Below are 18394 nucleotides of genomic sequence, written 5' to 3'. Positions count from 1 at the left end.
GGAAGAAGTTCCATTTTATTTTATCTTATTCACATCCTTTAATTATGTATATCACAGGTAAATTATTCAATATAAAAAAAAAAAAGTCAAGCAATGTATTTGAAGCAGTAATGGAAAGTTCTTCTTTACCCCCAATCTCCCTTACCACCAGTTGCACTTTGATCTCATTTTCCTAATAGTAAATGCTATTAACAGAATAGCACGTGTCTGTCTACAGCTTACTCTGTGCCGTCATATCACAGTGTTTGTTTCAACATACATGGATTTATACATATTCTGCATCTTTTTTCCCAGTTATTATCTTGGTGATCTTTTTGATGTATTGTAAATCTACTTCAGTATATTTAACAGTTATTTGGTATTCCAAAGGATGATTATTCCACAGTTAACCATTCCTCTGCCAATGCTCTCCAGACAAAGATGCCAGGTACACATCTATAGTTGAACATATTGGATTTATTACTTTTTGCAGCAGAGGAGAATGCATACCATGCAGAACCATAGGGTATCTCAGAAGATGTTAGAAAGGACTTATTGTAGGATTGAGCTTATATTAGCTGATTTTGGGGGAGGATTTAAGAAACTGGGGCTTTGCTCTGGATTGGATACTGTTAGGAAACTGGATAATTCCATGATGGATATCTTAGTAAGTCTTATCCAGAAGGAGGGAAGAAGACTGGGCCAAGGCTCAAGCTGTGGTTAGTAATATTGGCATGGATTAGGGTCCTGTTTGTAGCTTTGACAATGTTCCTGTTTTATCTGTGTTCAGATGCCATTACAGGGTGATGCTGTTTTTGTCTTGTTCTGTTATGGTGATAGAGGTCACACAGTGGCCTTGTCTGATGATGATGTTCTGTGGAATTGTTTATGTTCATCAGGAGAACATAGCTGTTAGTGTCACCAGCTCATAGCAAAACCAAGGCCTAGCTGGTACTACCAGGCTAGCACTGGGATGTCAAGGGCTGCTATTTTCTTACTCACTGTTGATAAACAGCTAGGTTGTATCTTAGTTTTTATTGACACAGTTTTTCATTTTCATCGTTAAAATAAACATTCTTGTTATATGGATCTTAGTGTACATGTGCAAGTATTCTTATAATATAAATTCCTAGAAGTGGAATTATATTAAATGGTATATAATGCATCATAAAATTTGATTTATAATCATTGCTGAAAGCCTATACTTATTTCTATTCCCACCAACAGGGCACCTTAGCCAAGAATAGACATTAACAGTCTGAGTTTTTTTTTTTTTCTGGCTAATAGAGATATCTTATTATTTTAATCATATATTTTTTTTACTAGTGAGTTTCAGCATTTTGCTCGTTTTTTTTTTTTAAACCATAGTTTTCCTGTTCGTATTCTTTTCCCATTAAAAAAATTTTTAATAACCTTGTCTTTCTTGTTGAGTTTTAAGGGTACTTTGTATGTTATAGATATTAGTACTGCTTTATATTTGTGGCAAGTATTTCTCTCCCTACCTCCTACATGTCTTTTATTTACATAGGAAGGCTTTCTCCACCTTGAGATTATTAAAACATTATTAATCTTCTAACACAGTTATTTTACTTTTCCCTTAAGACATTTATTTTATTAATCTATCTGGAGTAAGGAATATTTTTGTGTAATTTTTTTCCTAAAGATCCCTAGTGTTCCACTATCATTTGTTGACTAGTCCGTTTCCTTCACAATAATTGGAAATACCGCATGATGTTCTAAATGCCTACGTAGACATCAGCCTGCAGTAAAATTTCTCTTACTTGCCCTTCACTTAACTAACTGGATTAACTGATATTCTCTATTCTCTTTGAATAACATACTGACTGAAGACCACGGTAAGCTTAATGTTTATTGCCAGTAGGCTACTCAGTACTATGCTGTTACAATTCTGTTTCTGTTAGTTGAGCTTTACATCACTAATACCCAGATTTTGTCATTCTAAAAACTTCATGCCAGCTGTGTTTGTCGTTGCATTTTCATTATTTAATGCAATATTATGTAAATCAGTAAAATATGAGTACAAAAAGAAGGAAAGTTGCTGTTTTAAAGAAAATTGCATGCTTTAGAAAGAAACAGTGGGTCACTAAAAAACTTGAGGCTAATAAGGACACAGTTTACTTAAATTTTTTTAATATGTACATATATTGATCTAAACAGTTCTAGGAGCAGGGAATGAAATACATGAATCAAGGATTATTTTTGTACTGCAGGAAAACCTGCTAACTAAAAACTAAAACAACAATAAAAAATTAATTGAGGGCTTCCCTGGTGGCGCAGTGGTTAAGAATCTGCCTGCCAATGCAGGGGACACGGGTTCAAGCCCTGGTGCGAGAAGATCCCACATGCTGCAGAGCAACTAAGCTCGTGCACCACAACTACTGAGCCTGCACTCTAGAACCCGAGAGCCACAACTACTGAAGCCTGTGCACCTAGAGCCCATGCTCCACAACAAGAGAAGCCACCGCAACAAAGAGTGGCTCCCGCTCACCGCAGCTAGAGAAAGCCTGCACGCAGCAACGAAGACCCAACGCAGCCGAAAATAAAATAAATAAAATGAATAAATTTAAAAAAAATTAATTGAATTGAATACAGTTTGGTGTATGAGAGGAAGTTTATTTTCTCAGTTGTAGCCCTTTTTATATGTTTTCTTGTAAAACATTTTAATGATGTGTAATCCATATCTTACAACTTTATATTGTAAGGACATATACACAATAAAAATGTGTCAACAAAAACCCAAGTTGTTATTAGCATAATACAGCATTCTCATACCGCAGGAATGTCTGTGTAGGCGTTTAGAACATGATGCAGTATTTCCAATTAGTTAAAAATACTGATCATTAATTTTAAACTTGCGAAGAATGAAGACTAGATTACTGCATTGTATTAGTTATCTGCCATATTGCTATGTAACAACTTACTTCAGAGCTTAGTGACTTGAAACAAATGTTTGTCATCTCACAGTTTCAGTGAGAAATCAGAGTGGCTTAGCTGGGTGGTTCTGTTCCAGGGTTTCTCAAGAGAATGTAGCCAAGGTGTCAGCCAAGACTGCAGTGATCTGAAGGCTTTACTAGGGCTAAAGTGTACACTCCCAAAATGATTCACTCACAGGGTGCTGGTTTTTGTCAGGAGCCCTCACTTCCTCCTCATGTGTGTCTGCCATGTGCACTCCAAGAGAAAGCAAGATAGAAGATGTAAAGTCTTTTATGACCGAGTCCGAGAAGTCACGTACCGTCACTTTTATTTCTTAGAAGTGAGTCAGTGGGACAGCTCACACTGAAAGGCAGGGGAATTAGGCACCTACTCTTGAAGAGTAGCGTAACCAGTGCACTGAAGATATTTATTCTGTGTGTGTATGGGTCACGGAGAGGGAGGGATTCATTTATAATGTTTGGCTTCTTTTTAGGACACTGCCTTAGGAAAACCACGAGAGGTGTTTCGACTTCCTACAGATTTGATAGCATATGACAATCGCCTTTGCGCATCCATCCATTTCACATCTTCTACTTGGGTTACCTTGTCAGATGGAACTGGAAGATTGTATCTCATTGGAACGGGTGAACGTGGAAATAGTGCTTCTGAAAAATGGGAGGTGAGTTGTTTTTTTGTTTTGTTTAGACTTAGCAAAGTCTGGAAAGTATATGCAAATTAGATCTTAATGATTTTGAAATAACACTTTTTTAGGGATAGTTTACATGTGACCTCTTGATTTTTATAATATATAATGTTTTGGATATCTTTTTAAGTTGAATTATAAAATGTATACCTTTTACGAAACTGATATATTAGCTATTCCTGTTTTGATCTGGGGTGCGTGCAGTTGTCAAGAATTGCATTTGTTTTTCAGCAAATACCTATTGAGTGCTTTATAAGTGTAAAGCACTAAGTACACTAAGCAATGATGTTGCCACCTTCTTCTTCTTGAAGAGTTGGCCAGAAAATTGCATTGTCATGTCTTTTCTCCTCTACTCTTGTTTTATTTGCTAGTATGTTTAAGGGCCCAGCACACTGCTGCACCACTCTGCTAACTGTCTGGTATGTTTAAACTGGTCAAATAGTAACTTTACCAGAGTATTCCCGACTTAGAAAAATATACTGTAGCATAAATAACTATAGTTACGTAGCAGTCTCCAAGATATCATTTTTACTTCAGTTTTTTAAAAACAATGTAACAGACTTAAATCTGAGGGGCAGGTGTTAGGATTTTAATAGTAATAAATATGGAATTATTTTTTCTAGAGCCACAGTTTTTGAAGGTAGAAAAGTATGACACTGAGTTGTGCTAATAAGTATAATGTGATATTGCTACTGTCTAAATCTCAGCAGGTGGCCTTTCGTTCTGGGTAGCTAAAGCGATATGAATTTAATATTTTACAACTTATAAAATATTTTTATCAGACCAACAGATGCCTACAAAGACCAGGCTTTAATTATTTGAGAAAAACCAAGAAGGCCTTAGTGGTTTACCTTTCTTACTAAGTTATACCAAATGCTGTACTACCAAATTGTAGTATGTTCAAAAAACTAAACAAAAAACATAGTAAATTATCAGAAGAACAATAGCCTGTTTATAGGGGGACTTTGTAGTCACAGTTTCAAATAGTTATTGGACATTGTGACGTTTTCTGTTCTGGCGTCCAGTAATAACTTTTTTTTTTTTTTTTTTTTTTTTTGCTGAGGCGATGTGGTATATAGCACAGCTACCTGAAATAGTTGGAAGGAATTTGGAAAATGATGGGCAGGAGAGATATGAATGAGAATTTATCTGTTATCAAGCCATGTGGATTCTGTTGGTTTTCAGTAGTAAGAAGCACACTGACCTTGTTCACCTTCAGATTAAAAATAACACCACATATTCCACCAGAAGGAAATTCATATGGGTTTATATTTCATTTGGTTTCTGCTGTGTATATCTCCTTGGTACATATTAGGCCTTCAATAATATTTTTTAAATGAATTAAAAATTTAAATTTACTCCACATCCTCTTCAGTATTTGTACTGTCATAATGAAATCAGCACTCTCTGGGGAGGTGGGGGGAGTGGGAAAGGGATGGGACTTGGGCATTACTGAGGTGGGAGGAATACTGTGGGATATTGGTCACTTTGAGAGAAATAACTCAGTAGAGTTTCGAGACTTTGGGGGAATTGGTGTAAGAGAGGAGGCTAAAGGTGAGCATGATGGGGGCATGGTAGGGCCTAAGGGGGCCCAGCAAGCGTGGTGGTGATGACTCGCATGTAGAAAGAGAAATAAAAGAAGGCAAGGAAGACTGCCTGTTTCCAAATGTGTGGCCTCTAATGTGTTGGGGGTGCTATACATCAACAATATCACAGTTGATTTGCTAGGTTTGTTCAGAAGACTGGAAACTTCAGCCTAAGAATTTTTAAGAGTCCAGACATCTACTCCTCTGGTCTCATTTCAGTCCCTTTCACTCACATGAGAGAGAAAGAAAAGGAAACAGTAAACTGGCTACTTGTGCTTGGCAAAACTTTCCATTTTTCCTTCCTACGGTTTATTTCTTCTTGTCCCCCAAACAAAAGCAGAACCCAGTCAACCAACTAAAAAACCGTGTCTGTCATCTCTGTTTTGGGTATTTGAGGTTGTTTTTTTTTTTTTCCCCTGCTTATGGAAGACTTTAGAATGGATTTCAGAGCTCTACTATTCGAATAATTTTGGCGGAGTTGCTCAAACACAAAGAGAAAATGATGACATTAAAGCACACTTTTCTTTTTCTTTTATTTTTTATTGAAGTATAGTTAACTTACAATGTTTTGTTAGTTTCTGGTATACAGCAAAGTGATTCAGTTTTACATATATGTATTCCTTTTCGTATTCTTTTCCATTATAGTTTATTACAAGATACTGAATATGTTCCCTATGCTATACAGTAGGATCTTGTGGTTTATCTGTTTTATATATAGTAGTTTGTATCTGCTAATCCCAAACTCCTGATTTATCCCTCTTCCCCTTTGGAAGCCGTAAGTTTGTTTTCTATGTCTGAGTCTGTTTCTGTTTTGTAAGTAAGTTCATTTGTATCATATTTTAGATTCCGCATATAAGTGATATCATAATATTTGTCTTTCTCTGTCTGACTTACTTCACTTAGTATGATATTCTCTAGGTCCATCCATGTTGCTGCAGATGGCATTATTTCATTCTTTTTTATGGCTGAGTAGTATTCCATTGTATATATACCACATCTTCTTTATCCATTCATCTGTCAATAGACATTTAGATTGCTTCCATGTCTTGGCTGTTGTAAACAGTGCTGCTGTGAACATTGGGGTAAAGCACATTTTTCTTTATAAGGCTTTCAGGTAGGAGCTGATATGAGGGGATTCCAGATAATGGGTTTAAAAAGAATAAAAAAGCTAATTTTTGTCTCTCAGTTAGATTAGTATTCAGCTATTTATTTTTTCATTTATTTGAAAAGCTTGTTTAGAAATTAGTCTTAAAACCTCTCCTATTTGGTATTTAATAAAAATATAATTGTCTTTTAGATTATGTGTTTGTCTTATAAAAAGAATTTGATAAGATTTTGTGTGTCTTTGCATAATGTTTTGATTTGCTTTTTAAAAAGAAACTTCAGTATTTAAATAGAGTTGGTGGAATTATACCTTTTAAATGTAAGTGGGCGCTTTTGTTTTTGAAGAATAAAAAAGTTTTTGTGATTTGTTCTCTAATTCCTTTGACTCTTACCTTTGTAAATTTCCAGAAAACAAAGAAAAACAAACCAAACCAAAAACAAAAGGAAAAAAAGCATACACACACGCATTCACAAACACACATGAACAGTATTCAGAAACTAAGAGGAAGAAAGCAGAAATAAATCAGAGATGAGACAGAAAGAGATGCAGTAATGCATATTGACTTGCTCATGTCCTGTACAGAACATTCTTTTCACTTGACAATTCTTTTCTAGAAGATTGCTTTTAATTCCCTTTCTCCTTTAGATGCTGTTTGGATGCCCTGTTGTTTTCTTTGTTTTTAAGCCAAGAGTACTGATCAGTTTTCTCTGTTAAACAATTAGATATTTTCCAAAAGTTCTTTCTTCAAGCAATATGATTTAAACTTGTAAGCTTTATTTAAGGGCACTTTTCATTTTTGTATCCTTGTAGTAAATATGGATAGTATCCGAGTTATTTGTTGGATTGTCAGAATTCTGTGTATTTCCTCTGTGCCATATACATTCATGTAATACATTTTTGTGAGTGTCATCTTTTTTCTTTTTTGTAGATTATGTTTAATGAAGAGCTTGGAAATCCTTTTATCATAATTCACAGTATCTCATTGCTGAAAGCTGAAGAACATTCGATAGCTACCCTGCTTCTTCGAATAGAGAAAGAGGAATTGGATATGAAAGGAAGTGGTTTCTATGTTTCCTTGGAGTGGGTCACTATTAATAAGAAAAATAAAGGTAAAACATAACAAAAATCTGATCTCTCTGTAGTGGTTGCCATAATTTAGTAGGTTTTGAAATACAAAGCAGTTCCTGTAAATGCTATATGCTTTTTCTTAGGCACTGTGTTATGATTCTGGTACCTGCCACCCAGTGGAATGAATATTTATAGATAGTTTCTCCTTAGGTATGGGTTATAAAAAAATAGTAATGTGCTTCCATAGTCAGATGTGCCTTTTTGTGTAAAAGGAGGCACTATTACATACTTTTGGAATAATTTAAGTGTATATTTTTAATATATACAAAAGTATATGTTAATATGTGTGTGTGTATATATATATATACACATATATACACACACACACATATACACACAAGATTTGTTCTTCGAAATATTTAATGTAATTTGTTTTTTCTTCCCAGTGTTGTAGTTTTATCTCTGGAGGAACACAGTAGCTGAAAACTTTAGATTACGTGTTGGAAAGTTTCTGTAAAGGGCTAGATGGTAACCATTTGACTTATATCATAACTACTCAACTATGATGTTGTGGTGCAAGAGCAGCCATAGATGAATGCGTAAATGAATGAGTACGGCTGTATTCTGGTGTTTATGGAAACTGACATTTGAATTTTATATAATTTTTACATGTATTTAAATATTCTTTTGATTTTTTGTGAACGATTTAAAAATATAAAATTCATTCTTTGGCTCACAACTTTCTTTTCTTAATATCTCAGTTCCTCTTGTCCCTGAATTACTAATATAATTGTGTTACTTTTTATTTTCCTTGAACATTACAGAGCAGTGTTATATTTCTAAACTCTTTTGAGTGGAACATTTGATAAGTTATATTTTATGGTCAAGTAAGTTTGAAAATGTGGGCATATGATATCCCCATTTCACATTAAGCATATTCAAGTTTCTAGAAATTTTGAGTAGAAAAAATTTAATTTTGACCCAGCATTTCCCAACCCATTTAGCCATGGAATAATTCACTTGAGACCTACTGTTTTCCATCCCACACATGTTGGGAAAAACCATCCTATAAAATATACAGTGTCTAAGTTTGGGTCTTTAGAGGCAGCTAGAACTCTCTGCTGTGCATGTACCTGTGCAGGAAAAATAGGAGTTTTTATTTCATTCATGAAATGAAAAGTCTATTGCTAAATATGTATGAAGTGAATGTGTGAATGTAGGTGAGGATTTAGAGAAAAAACACTGACAGATGTTTTAGAACAGATTGTATTATTATGTATGTATATGTGTTATTATGTGTAACTCATGACATTGAGTTATGATTTTTGACTACTCATTGTGAAGCACTACCCACTGTAATAAAAATTTGTTACCCACAGTAACAATAAAGTAAAGGTATGGACTCAACTGAAATGTTTGGGTACTTTTTAAAGCAAAAAACAAAAACAAAAACAAAAAACCCTTATTTTCATAGGATAAATTCAGTTAATTTACCAGAAACTTTCAGAATACAGTTAATTGTTCATATCTTAAAAATTCTAAGTATAATTATTTATATTTGATTATAGTAGGCAGATAGATCTATATCTGAATGTGTATAAAAATCATTTCTACCATAAACATATTTCGTTTTAAGAAAACCCCTTATCAGTAGCTAGAATGGGAAGAAAATAGTCCACACCACACTTTTTCTGGTATCATCAGTTTGTAGCTTTTTTCAGAAGACACTTATCATATACTGGCTGAGAAAGTAGACAGGCTGTAGTCGAGGAACGGGTAGATTTTTCAGAGGTTGATGTTTCAGGTAAGTCAGTCACTTTTATGATTTAGAGCACTGCTCTCCAATAGAAATTTTTCCGAAATGGACGTGTTTATATGTGAGCCACTCAGTGTGATAGCAGCTAGCCATGTGTGGCGTTTGAGCACTTGAAGTGTGGCTAGTGTGACTGAGGAATTGAATTTCAAATTTTACTTAATTTTAATTAAATAGCTACTCTGGCCAGTGGCTACCACATTGGACACTACAATCTAGAACATATTTCATCAGACCCAGTATTTTTTTTTATCCTTTTTAAAAAAGGTACCTAATAGTGTGCTTTTTAATAGTACATTTAAAATATTTAGTTTAAATTAGAATTAATATACAAATATATTGAAATATTTTTATTATATAGTTTTTATTTGTAATTTTTTTGTTCTAAAATGCTTTATTTTCTTACAGATAAAAAAAAATATGAAATTACTAAGCGTAATATTCTCCATGGAAAGTCAGTGCCCCATTATGCCGCTATTGAGCCCGATGGGAATGGTCTAATGATTGTCTCTTACAAGTCCTTTACATTTGTTCAAGTTGGTCAAAATCTTGAAGAAAGTAAGGATGAAGACATGTCAGAGAAAATAAAAGGTAATTTTACTTCGAATATCCATAGAGCTCCTGTGTAAAATATATCTGATTTGTCCTCCCAGCTAGGTTATGAGTTTTACCAGGTCAAGATAGGTGCTTAATTTTTCTTTATTTTCCTTTATATTTCCCAGAATGGTCTTTTATAAAATATACCACCTAAGTAGTGTGAACTGTTCAATTTAATACTTTTGTAATTACCAAAAATGTTTTTAAAACCTATATATTATCTTACCTGATTAGATATTTAATAAATACTTATTGAATGAATAAACAAATGCTAATGTCTACTTGTTGGTGTTTGAAAATCCAGCATATTAGTATTGTCAATAATAATTTTTAAAAATAAGCTAACCTCTGTTCATTATAGGTGTCCTAATTACATGTTCTTATCTTTCATACTAAACTGAAAGAAGGTTCCTTGGGGGTAGAATCACTGACTAAGTTTTCTCAGTGTTGAATTCATTCATGAATGCATGAGTGAATGAATGAAGGTAATGTTTTAGAATGAAAAGAGTGAAAAGGTCTTTCAGGAGAAATTTATATTTGTATACAAAGAGTACATATTCTTTAAAAGTATTCAAGAGAACATTTTTCTATAATCATTACTGTTTATATTTCTGGTATTTATAACCAGGGACTAGTATATTTTACTTAACAGAGATTTTCACAATATTTAACAATTATATATATTACTCTTTGAATCTACCCTTTTTATTACTTTAACAACTTAATTATTTAAAATAAAAATTAGTTTCACTATTTTTATAAGTATATATTTATATACTTTTATAGTTTAAAAAATGAATCCTTTGAAAAGTATTTAAAAATACTTATAAATACTTTTCAAATACTTAATTTATGTTATAATATTTGAATATGTAATAAATGTTTGAAAAATATTTTCTCCAGGTTTATAAACATGTACACCTCCAATTATAAGGGTTGTGCTTGGTAGCGTTTTATTTAGCATCTTGTGATGTTTTTATGTAAGATCCCTTTCTGAATAAATTCTACTATTTTGTCTTAATTATAATGTTAAACTCTCCTAAAGCTTAGCCAGAGCAGCTATCCATATCTCTAGACCACATGCCCTTTAGAACTCCTCTGGTGAGCGGTTGTGGAAGAATGAAAGACTGCCTTAATCCTTAGAACCAGTCTGCCTAGTAGCTAGGACCATGTGGTTCCAAGACAGATTTGCAGGCTAGTTGGGACACATCATGTGTTTAAATCACTAGCCACTAGTCCAGTGTTTCTTTTGTTGACATCTCACACTATATTTTGAATTCCTCCTGAATTCGTTTTTCTCTTTTAGTGTAATCCACAAGTCCCTTCCATTTTTCTGTTTCCTTTCTAATAAATAGCCCTTTCTTGTACCCACTTTCTCTTGGGAAATTTCTTCTGTATTTATTTTATCATTGGACTTTCACAATAAGAAAGGAAAATTGTTCTAATTTTTAAAAATTATGCATAGTTTGTTAATTAGTATGCTTTCTTTTAAGCACTCTTTTGAGTATGTATACTGGTTTCATTTTCTATAAACTTCAAGAAGACTGATATTATCTATTACCTATTTGGTATTGTCATGATATTATAAATAATGATATTTTCTTTGAAAGACCTAATACAATCTCTAGAGATATAGAAAGGTACTCAGAACAACCAACAATGGAAAATATTATTTAGGTGTTTGTATAGTTTTGGTGGAGAGGGGAGTAAGAAAATTCTGGCTTTCTCTTTAGTCTATGTCCATGGCCTTAATTTATACTAAAAGCTCATGTGATTTTGCAGGTTCCTCCCATCCCCATATCTGGCAGAAATTATATATTGCATGATTATTATGTATAAACTGCCTTGTTAATGTTTGTGGAAGACGAGGGATGAGTAAAACATTTCTTACCTTAGAGAGCTTGTAGTATGTCTTTTAAGCTATATTTCAAGCTTTTTCAGTACGTTTTTTATTAAAAGTACTTCTAAAGGCAAAATATAGAGGATCTGAGACTTAAAGGAATGTGATGCAAGTTAGATATTACCCCGAAGTAACAATTTTATCCTAAAAATTCATGCTTTTTTTTTTTTAATTTTAATTTATTTTATTTTTGGCTGCGTTGGGTCTTCTGTTGCTGAGCGTGGGCTCTTCTTTAGTTGTGGCGAGCAAGGGCCACTCCTCTTTGCGGTGTGCGGGCTTCTCATTGCGGTGGCTTCTCCCGTTGCGGAGCATGGGCTCCAGGCGCGTGAGCTTCAGCAGTTGTGGCTCGCAGGCTCCAGAGTGCAGGCTCAGCAGTTGTGGTGCATGGGCCCAGTTGCTCTGCGGCATGTGGGATCCTCCCGGACCAGGGCTCGAACTTGTGTCCCCTGCATTGGCAGGGGGATTCTTAACTGCTGTGCCACCAGGGAAGCCCGCATGTTTTATATTTGTTTCTATATTATCATATTTGTTAAAAGAAAAATTTTAATATCAGATAAAAGTGACCCTTCCAGGAGACATACCATGCTTATGCTATATCTTTCAGCATATCAAGTACCCCCCCAAGTTTTAACATAAAACCACACGAAAATAAAAAGAATAATAACCCACATTTAGTGAGAGTTTATAATATATTTAGCTAACGGAATTGATATTAAATGTTTTACATGCATTAACTCATTTAAATGTCACCAGTCGGTCCTAAGAGGAGTGTAATATTCTGTTACACTATTTTACAGATTAGGAAAATGAGGATTAGAGGTATAGTTGTGTATCAGAATTATTAAATGGTTGAACCAGGAGTCAGACCGTGGACTAGCCAACTCTGGAGCACTAGTTCCTAACAGCTCTGTTATATTCCTTTCTGATGAGTGGATAGACAGATTAATGTTTATGGATGCCATTAAGCAAATATTTATTCATTTTGCATTTAAGCCCTATTTTCCTACTTCCGTGGTGATGGTATGATGGGTCTAAAAGTGTTTCTTTAGTAGATAGCTTTTTAGGAGACAAGCTGAGGAGATAGAGAAGGTGATGAAGGGAGGATTCTTTTATTGGGAACTTAGACAAAATATACTGACAGCCCTTGAATTTGCTATGAAATTGCTTTCATGTTGTGAATGAGGTAGAATAGCCAATACCTTTATAAGGAAAATATCTTTTATTTTTGTGTGGACATGTATCCCACCAAATAACAGTAGTCTCCTGTATCACAGAGTTACTATATTGCCCCAGCATTGGCAAATCAAGGCTGTGGTGAAAGTTTCAGACAGGAGTTTATGACATATTTGGTATTCTTTTGAACTCGGAATCCACTGTGTGTGTGTGTGTGTGTGTGTGTGTGTGTGCGCGCGCGTGTGTGCGTGTGCGTGCGTGTGTGCGTGTGCGTGTATAAGAGGAAGAGGGAGAAGTAGGGAAGTAGGGATACTGAGAGGCAGGGAGAGAAGGAATGGGGATGAAAGAGTTGCTATGATTTGTACTTTATGAATGTGTATCTCTTGGAGCATGAGGTAATCCTGGAACAGGAAAATGTCAAGTAAATTGCTACAACTCTTTGAGTGAAAATTCCCCATGGAGATCTCTGTGTGTTTGTTCATAATTATTTTTTTGTGAGACGATCACTAGAAAATATGCTAAGATAGGTGTTCTTTTGTATGATCTAGTCTCAGATTTTTTAATTACATAATGCATTTTTCTTTTCCTAAAAGAACCTCTGTATTACTGGCAACAAACTGAAGATGATTTGACAGTAACAGTATCGCTTCCAGAAGACTGTACTAAGGAAGACATTCAAATACAGTTTTTGCCTGATCATGTCAACGTTGTGCTGAAGGGTCAGAGGTTTTTGGAAGGAAATCTCTATTCATCTATTGATCATGAAAGCAGTACATGGATAATTAAAGAGAATAATAGGTATTTTTATAGTTTTATTTATATTTAAAATTTTATTTTTTATTATTTCACTTTTTTCTTCTTTTCTTTTTATACTTTCTGCAGTGGTTACATCATAGGGGAATACTACAATAGGTCCATCAGTATTGCTGATTATTTTTCTTAAGATAGATTAAAAATGGAATTACTGTAGTTAAGATTAAAGATACTATTATAGTTATTGTTTACATTATACTGCAGTGCTTTTCATTACCAGCTCTGGATACAATAATAATAATAATAACAGAAACAATAGTAATAATAATAGGTGAAAGTGGTCATTTATTTAAATTTGTGGTTTTTAAACTTTTTAATAGAAATAATTTTTTTCTATTAACTTTAATTTGCCAATTAGTGGAATGCTACTCTGCAATAAAAAGCAGTGAACTACTGATAGACGTAACATGAATGAACCTCAAAAACGTTACGTGGACTGAAAGAAGCCAGAGACAAAAAGTATGCCCTGTGCAATTACACATAAGTGAAGTTCTAGAACTGGCAGAACTAATCTATGGTGATACAAATCAGAACCGTGGTTACCTCTAGAGTGCAGGAGGATTGACTGGAAAAATGCACAAGGGAACTTCCTGGATGTTTCAGTATCTTTATTGGGTTATACGGGTGTATGCATTTGTCAAACAATGAATTCTACACTTAAAATCTATGACTTTCATCTGTAAATTACACCTCAGTAAAAAGAATATGTAAATAAAAGGTAAACAAAGGTTGTGCCTTATAAGACTATAATCCTCTGTCCCAACTACCATTCCTCTTTGTAAATCTGTTGTTCCAGATACTTCATTCCCTAATCATTTGGATTAATAAAATTAGTCTCTTTCATTTTAGATCAAGTCTTAGTAATTATTGAATTCAGTGATAGTTAATGAATGGTATTAGGCACTTAATTTTTTAAATGGTCAAATTTTGTCAGAAGTGGGTTAAAATTAGATATTTTTATTAAATATAATTCTTGGTTAGTGGTATTTTACCCATCCATGTGAGTCTTGATGTGACTCTGAATTCTGCGAGTCTAAGAAATACATATCTAGTTCAAAATTGTTTTTAAATTAATCAGATACCCTGAAATCATTTTATTAATGGAGAAATTTGGTGACTTCGTTATACTTTTTAATGTATTATTTTAAAAACTCAATATCTGAAAGGTTCTTTCAAAAATATTTTATATTTCCATGTATTCTATTTAAATATATCTTACTAGTGTGTGTGAGAGATGAGGATAGCATTTTTAAATTGGCAAACCAGCTGGAACATACTGCTAAATATAAGTCATCAAGCAGTAACCCAGCCAAGGTTTAGGAGAAGAGCTGGACCTTATGCAAATAGTTTCAGCATTTAACACATGGATATAGACCAGTATTCTTTTTTCATTAAATTTGAGGTGCTTGATTACTATTTTATGTTACAAAAGATAATTACAGTGCTGTGTAGGTGGTATCATTGGTTTAAAAACACATGATATTTTTGTACTTGATTATATTATTCATCTCATTTTCAGTAGTTAATGTTCCTTCTAGTTTTGGAAGGATTTGTTAACTAATCTGTAGTTCATTATGTATGGGGCTATGTGTTCCTTTTTGCTTGGATGGTAGGATGTGATTCTAGTTTTAAAATGTAGAAATGCATTTGTGCTAAAAGAGTAACATTGACTAGATATGCCAATTTAATGATGGTTCATAAATTCTTTATAACTAAAACTGTTTGAACTCTAACTTCTTTAGGTAGCAACTGACTAAGAACAGTATTTATGCATTCTGGTCACTAGGTACAAGTTCTTTAATAGTTATTTACATATATTTTTTCAGAGAGGCAGAATAGTGCAGTAGTGAAGAACATGGACTTGGAGCCAGACTGCTTTACTAGCTTGTGACCTTGGCAAGTTACTTAACCTCTCAGTGCTTTCTTTTCTTACTTGTAAAATGGAGATGATAATAGTACTTACTTTATTTGTTTGTGATGAGCAATAAATGAGTTAAAACATGTAAAGTGCTTAAGATAGCACCTAGCTTACGGTAAGCATTAGGTAAGTATAAGCTGCTGTCATTATTTTTATTATCATCATTATTATCTTCATCATCATTCAAGATTAGCTTTCTCCTTAGAAAATGTAACTAAATCTGGGCATTATTGACCATGGTGGTAGTTTTTAATGCTAATGATAGGAACTTATTACATAAGAAAGATATTATTTTGTATAGTCTCTTAAAATATAAGAAGTTTTAGAAAATTTTAAGGTACTGTAATTAATTCATGAGATAGTGATAATAGCCTTGAAAAAGAATATCTGATAAGTTTGCATGTTCTATTTGATAATTACGATAATAGTTACTATCGTGTTCTTGCAATTGTTTCCTTGCAATTGTGTTCCAGGGCATGGGTTAGTATGGCCCACGTGTACCAGAGATGGCACATGGAAAAGGTTGCTTTGCTGTGAAACAGCTACCACCAACACCACTTTTCTCTGTATTATAGCAACAGCCAGCTTACCTGGATTTCCTTTCCTATTCAAGAGGCACATGGGCAACTCCCTATCCCATGTCCACAGTCTGCCCTGACTCAGCTCTCTCTCCCTTTTCTGCTGCATCAGTCCTTAATCTTAGTGTTCCCCGATGGGTCCTTTTTTATTGATTTAACTAACCTTCCTGATATTTAGGTTAATAATATATTATGGCTACTAGTTTGTGATAATGAAGGTAATTGTTGGCTCCACACACAAAGAGGTACCTTTAGTTATAGGCCCTTTCCAGTTAACTTTATGTGCCCACCCCCACCCCCATTCCCCAGTGAAATAGCTCATAGATTCATGCTGCTTGCATTTTTCTATTACTGAAGATTGGTAACACACAGCACACCTGAACTGCAGCAGTACTTTCTGAGTGGTCTTACTCTTTCCAATCACTCCGGTGGTACCTTCTTGTCTATTAAATCTATATTGTTTACGCTTGGATGATAGGTTTTCCATCATATGCAGAATGAAAATGAACATGATTTTTGGTAAAACATCCTCTGGACATCAGAGGGGTAATTTCTGTGGAAGATTCTTCTGTTTGGTATTGGTTGTATAATTTGTATAGTTGCTTAATGTAACATTACTTTTCTCATCTTAAACTTCTAGCTTGGAGATTTCCTTGATTAAGAAGAATGAAGGACTGACATGGCCAGAGCTAGTGGTCGGTGATAAACAAGGAGAATTTATTAGAGACTCAGCCCAATGTGCTGCAATAGCTGAACGTTTGATGCATTTGACCTCTGATGAACTGGTAAGCAACTGCAAGAGCAGTGTGACTTCCCAAGGATCCAGAAGTATGTTATGTGAGGATTATACCATGTTTTTCAAACATTATTTTGCTTTTCCTAATGTAAGAGACAGATTAGGTGTTACTGACCAGTGTTTGAATATGGCTTAAAATTCTAATATTTATTCCTTATACTGTGTGATATGTGTGTGGGCATGTTGTACATATAGGGTGGGTGTGCATGTATGGTTATATGTATATATGTCTCTCTCAATATATGTACAGAGAGAGAAAAAAAGAGATACATAGTTGACACTTGAACAGTGCAGTGGTTAGGGGACCAACCCTCGTGCACTTAGAAATCCAAGTGTAACTTTACAGTTGGTCCCCTGTATCTACTGCTCCACATCCTCAGATTCAGCCATTGGGTATTATATATTTCTGTAGTATGTATTTTAAGTGGACCTTTCCAGTTCAAACCCATGTTGTTCAAGTGTCCACTCTATCTCTGTGTATATCTATATTCTCTTTTAGAAGAATTGACTGACCAAAGCTGACAGGGACAAAAATTATGATTTTACCCCCTACCTTGCTAATAATCTATGTGTAGTCATTGAAATTTTCTGGGTGCTCTTAGAATATCACAAGGGGTGTTTGTGTGTGTGTGTGTGTGTGTGTGTGTGTGTGTGTGTGTGTGTACATATAAAACATACAACTATGAGATTTCTGTTGAGTATGTTCCTACTCCGATAACATTTAAGATAATGTTAAGAATTTGAACAAATACAGCAATACACCAGAACTTCAGTTATGTTCCTTTACCAAAACATATCAGCAAATTTAAAATGTCTGATTTATTGCCATCTGGAATTATAGCAATGAGGAAGATTATATAAAGAAGTATTTATACTGTAAGGTTAGTTGCATCCTAAGGTAGAAAGGAAAGATTAGAATATTGAAAGTAAATGTCTCTGACAAAAGAAAACATGACCAAAATGGAGAAACCAAGTTTCACATTTTCTAGCATAATGGAAAATTTCAAGAATCACTGGAATTCGTATGTATGACTATAGAACTTCGATTTCATAGCCCTCTTGTTACAAGCCATGCAGACTGCATTGCTCTATGTTCATTCAATATTCAGCAACTATTTATTGTGATAAGGCTCTGGGGATATAATTATAGTGATAGTAGTGGGGATTTGTTTTGAGATTGTAGATAATTGCTACTAACTGTCTTTTAAACTTGATGATTTCAAATGAATATTCATATATATGAGTAAGTTATTTATGCCTAAACACTAGTGTGTTTGTTACTTTTAAAATAAAAAACAGAATCTTGTCATCTCTAACTGAAGGCAGTTTTGTGTTTTTCAGATCTTTATACTTTTTCTTGCCTTACTGCATTGATTAGAACCTCTAATCCACTGTAAAATAGGAATGGTGAATAGTGAAAGCAAATATTCT

At 34.0% G+C, this 18394-nt stretch overlaps 1 protein-coding gene across 2 annotated transcripts in view; it reads left to right on the top strand.

The window, feature by feature from the left end:
• Positions 1–18394, top strand: part of NUDCD1 (NudC domain containing 1) — an 80336-nt gene that overhangs the window by 24040 nt on the left and 37902 nt on the right. For both annotated transcript variants that reach the window (XM_061171460.1, XM_061171459.1), the window contains exons 3-7: positions 3407–3592; positions 7236–7416; positions 9597–9779; positions 13452–13656; positions 16808–16952. In XM_061171460.1, coding sequence (XP_061027443.1) covers positions 3407–3592; positions 7236–7416; positions 9597–9779; positions 13452–13656; positions 16808–16952 — 900 coding nt within the window. The remainder of the gene's footprint in view (positions 1–3406; positions 3593–7235; positions 7417–9596; positions 9780–13451; positions 13657–16807; positions 16953–18394) is intronic.

This window comes from Eubalaena glacialis, chromosome 17 (genome assembly GCF_028564815.1).
Source record: "Eubalaena glacialis isolate mEubGla1 chromosome 17, mEubGla1.1.hap2.+ XY, whole genome shotgun sequence".
NCBI classification, from domain to species: Eukaryota; Metazoa; Chordata; class Mammalia; order Artiodactyla; family Balaenidae; genus Eubalaena; species Eubalaena glacialis.
This window is presented reverse-complemented; position numbering and strand designations above follow the sequence as displayed.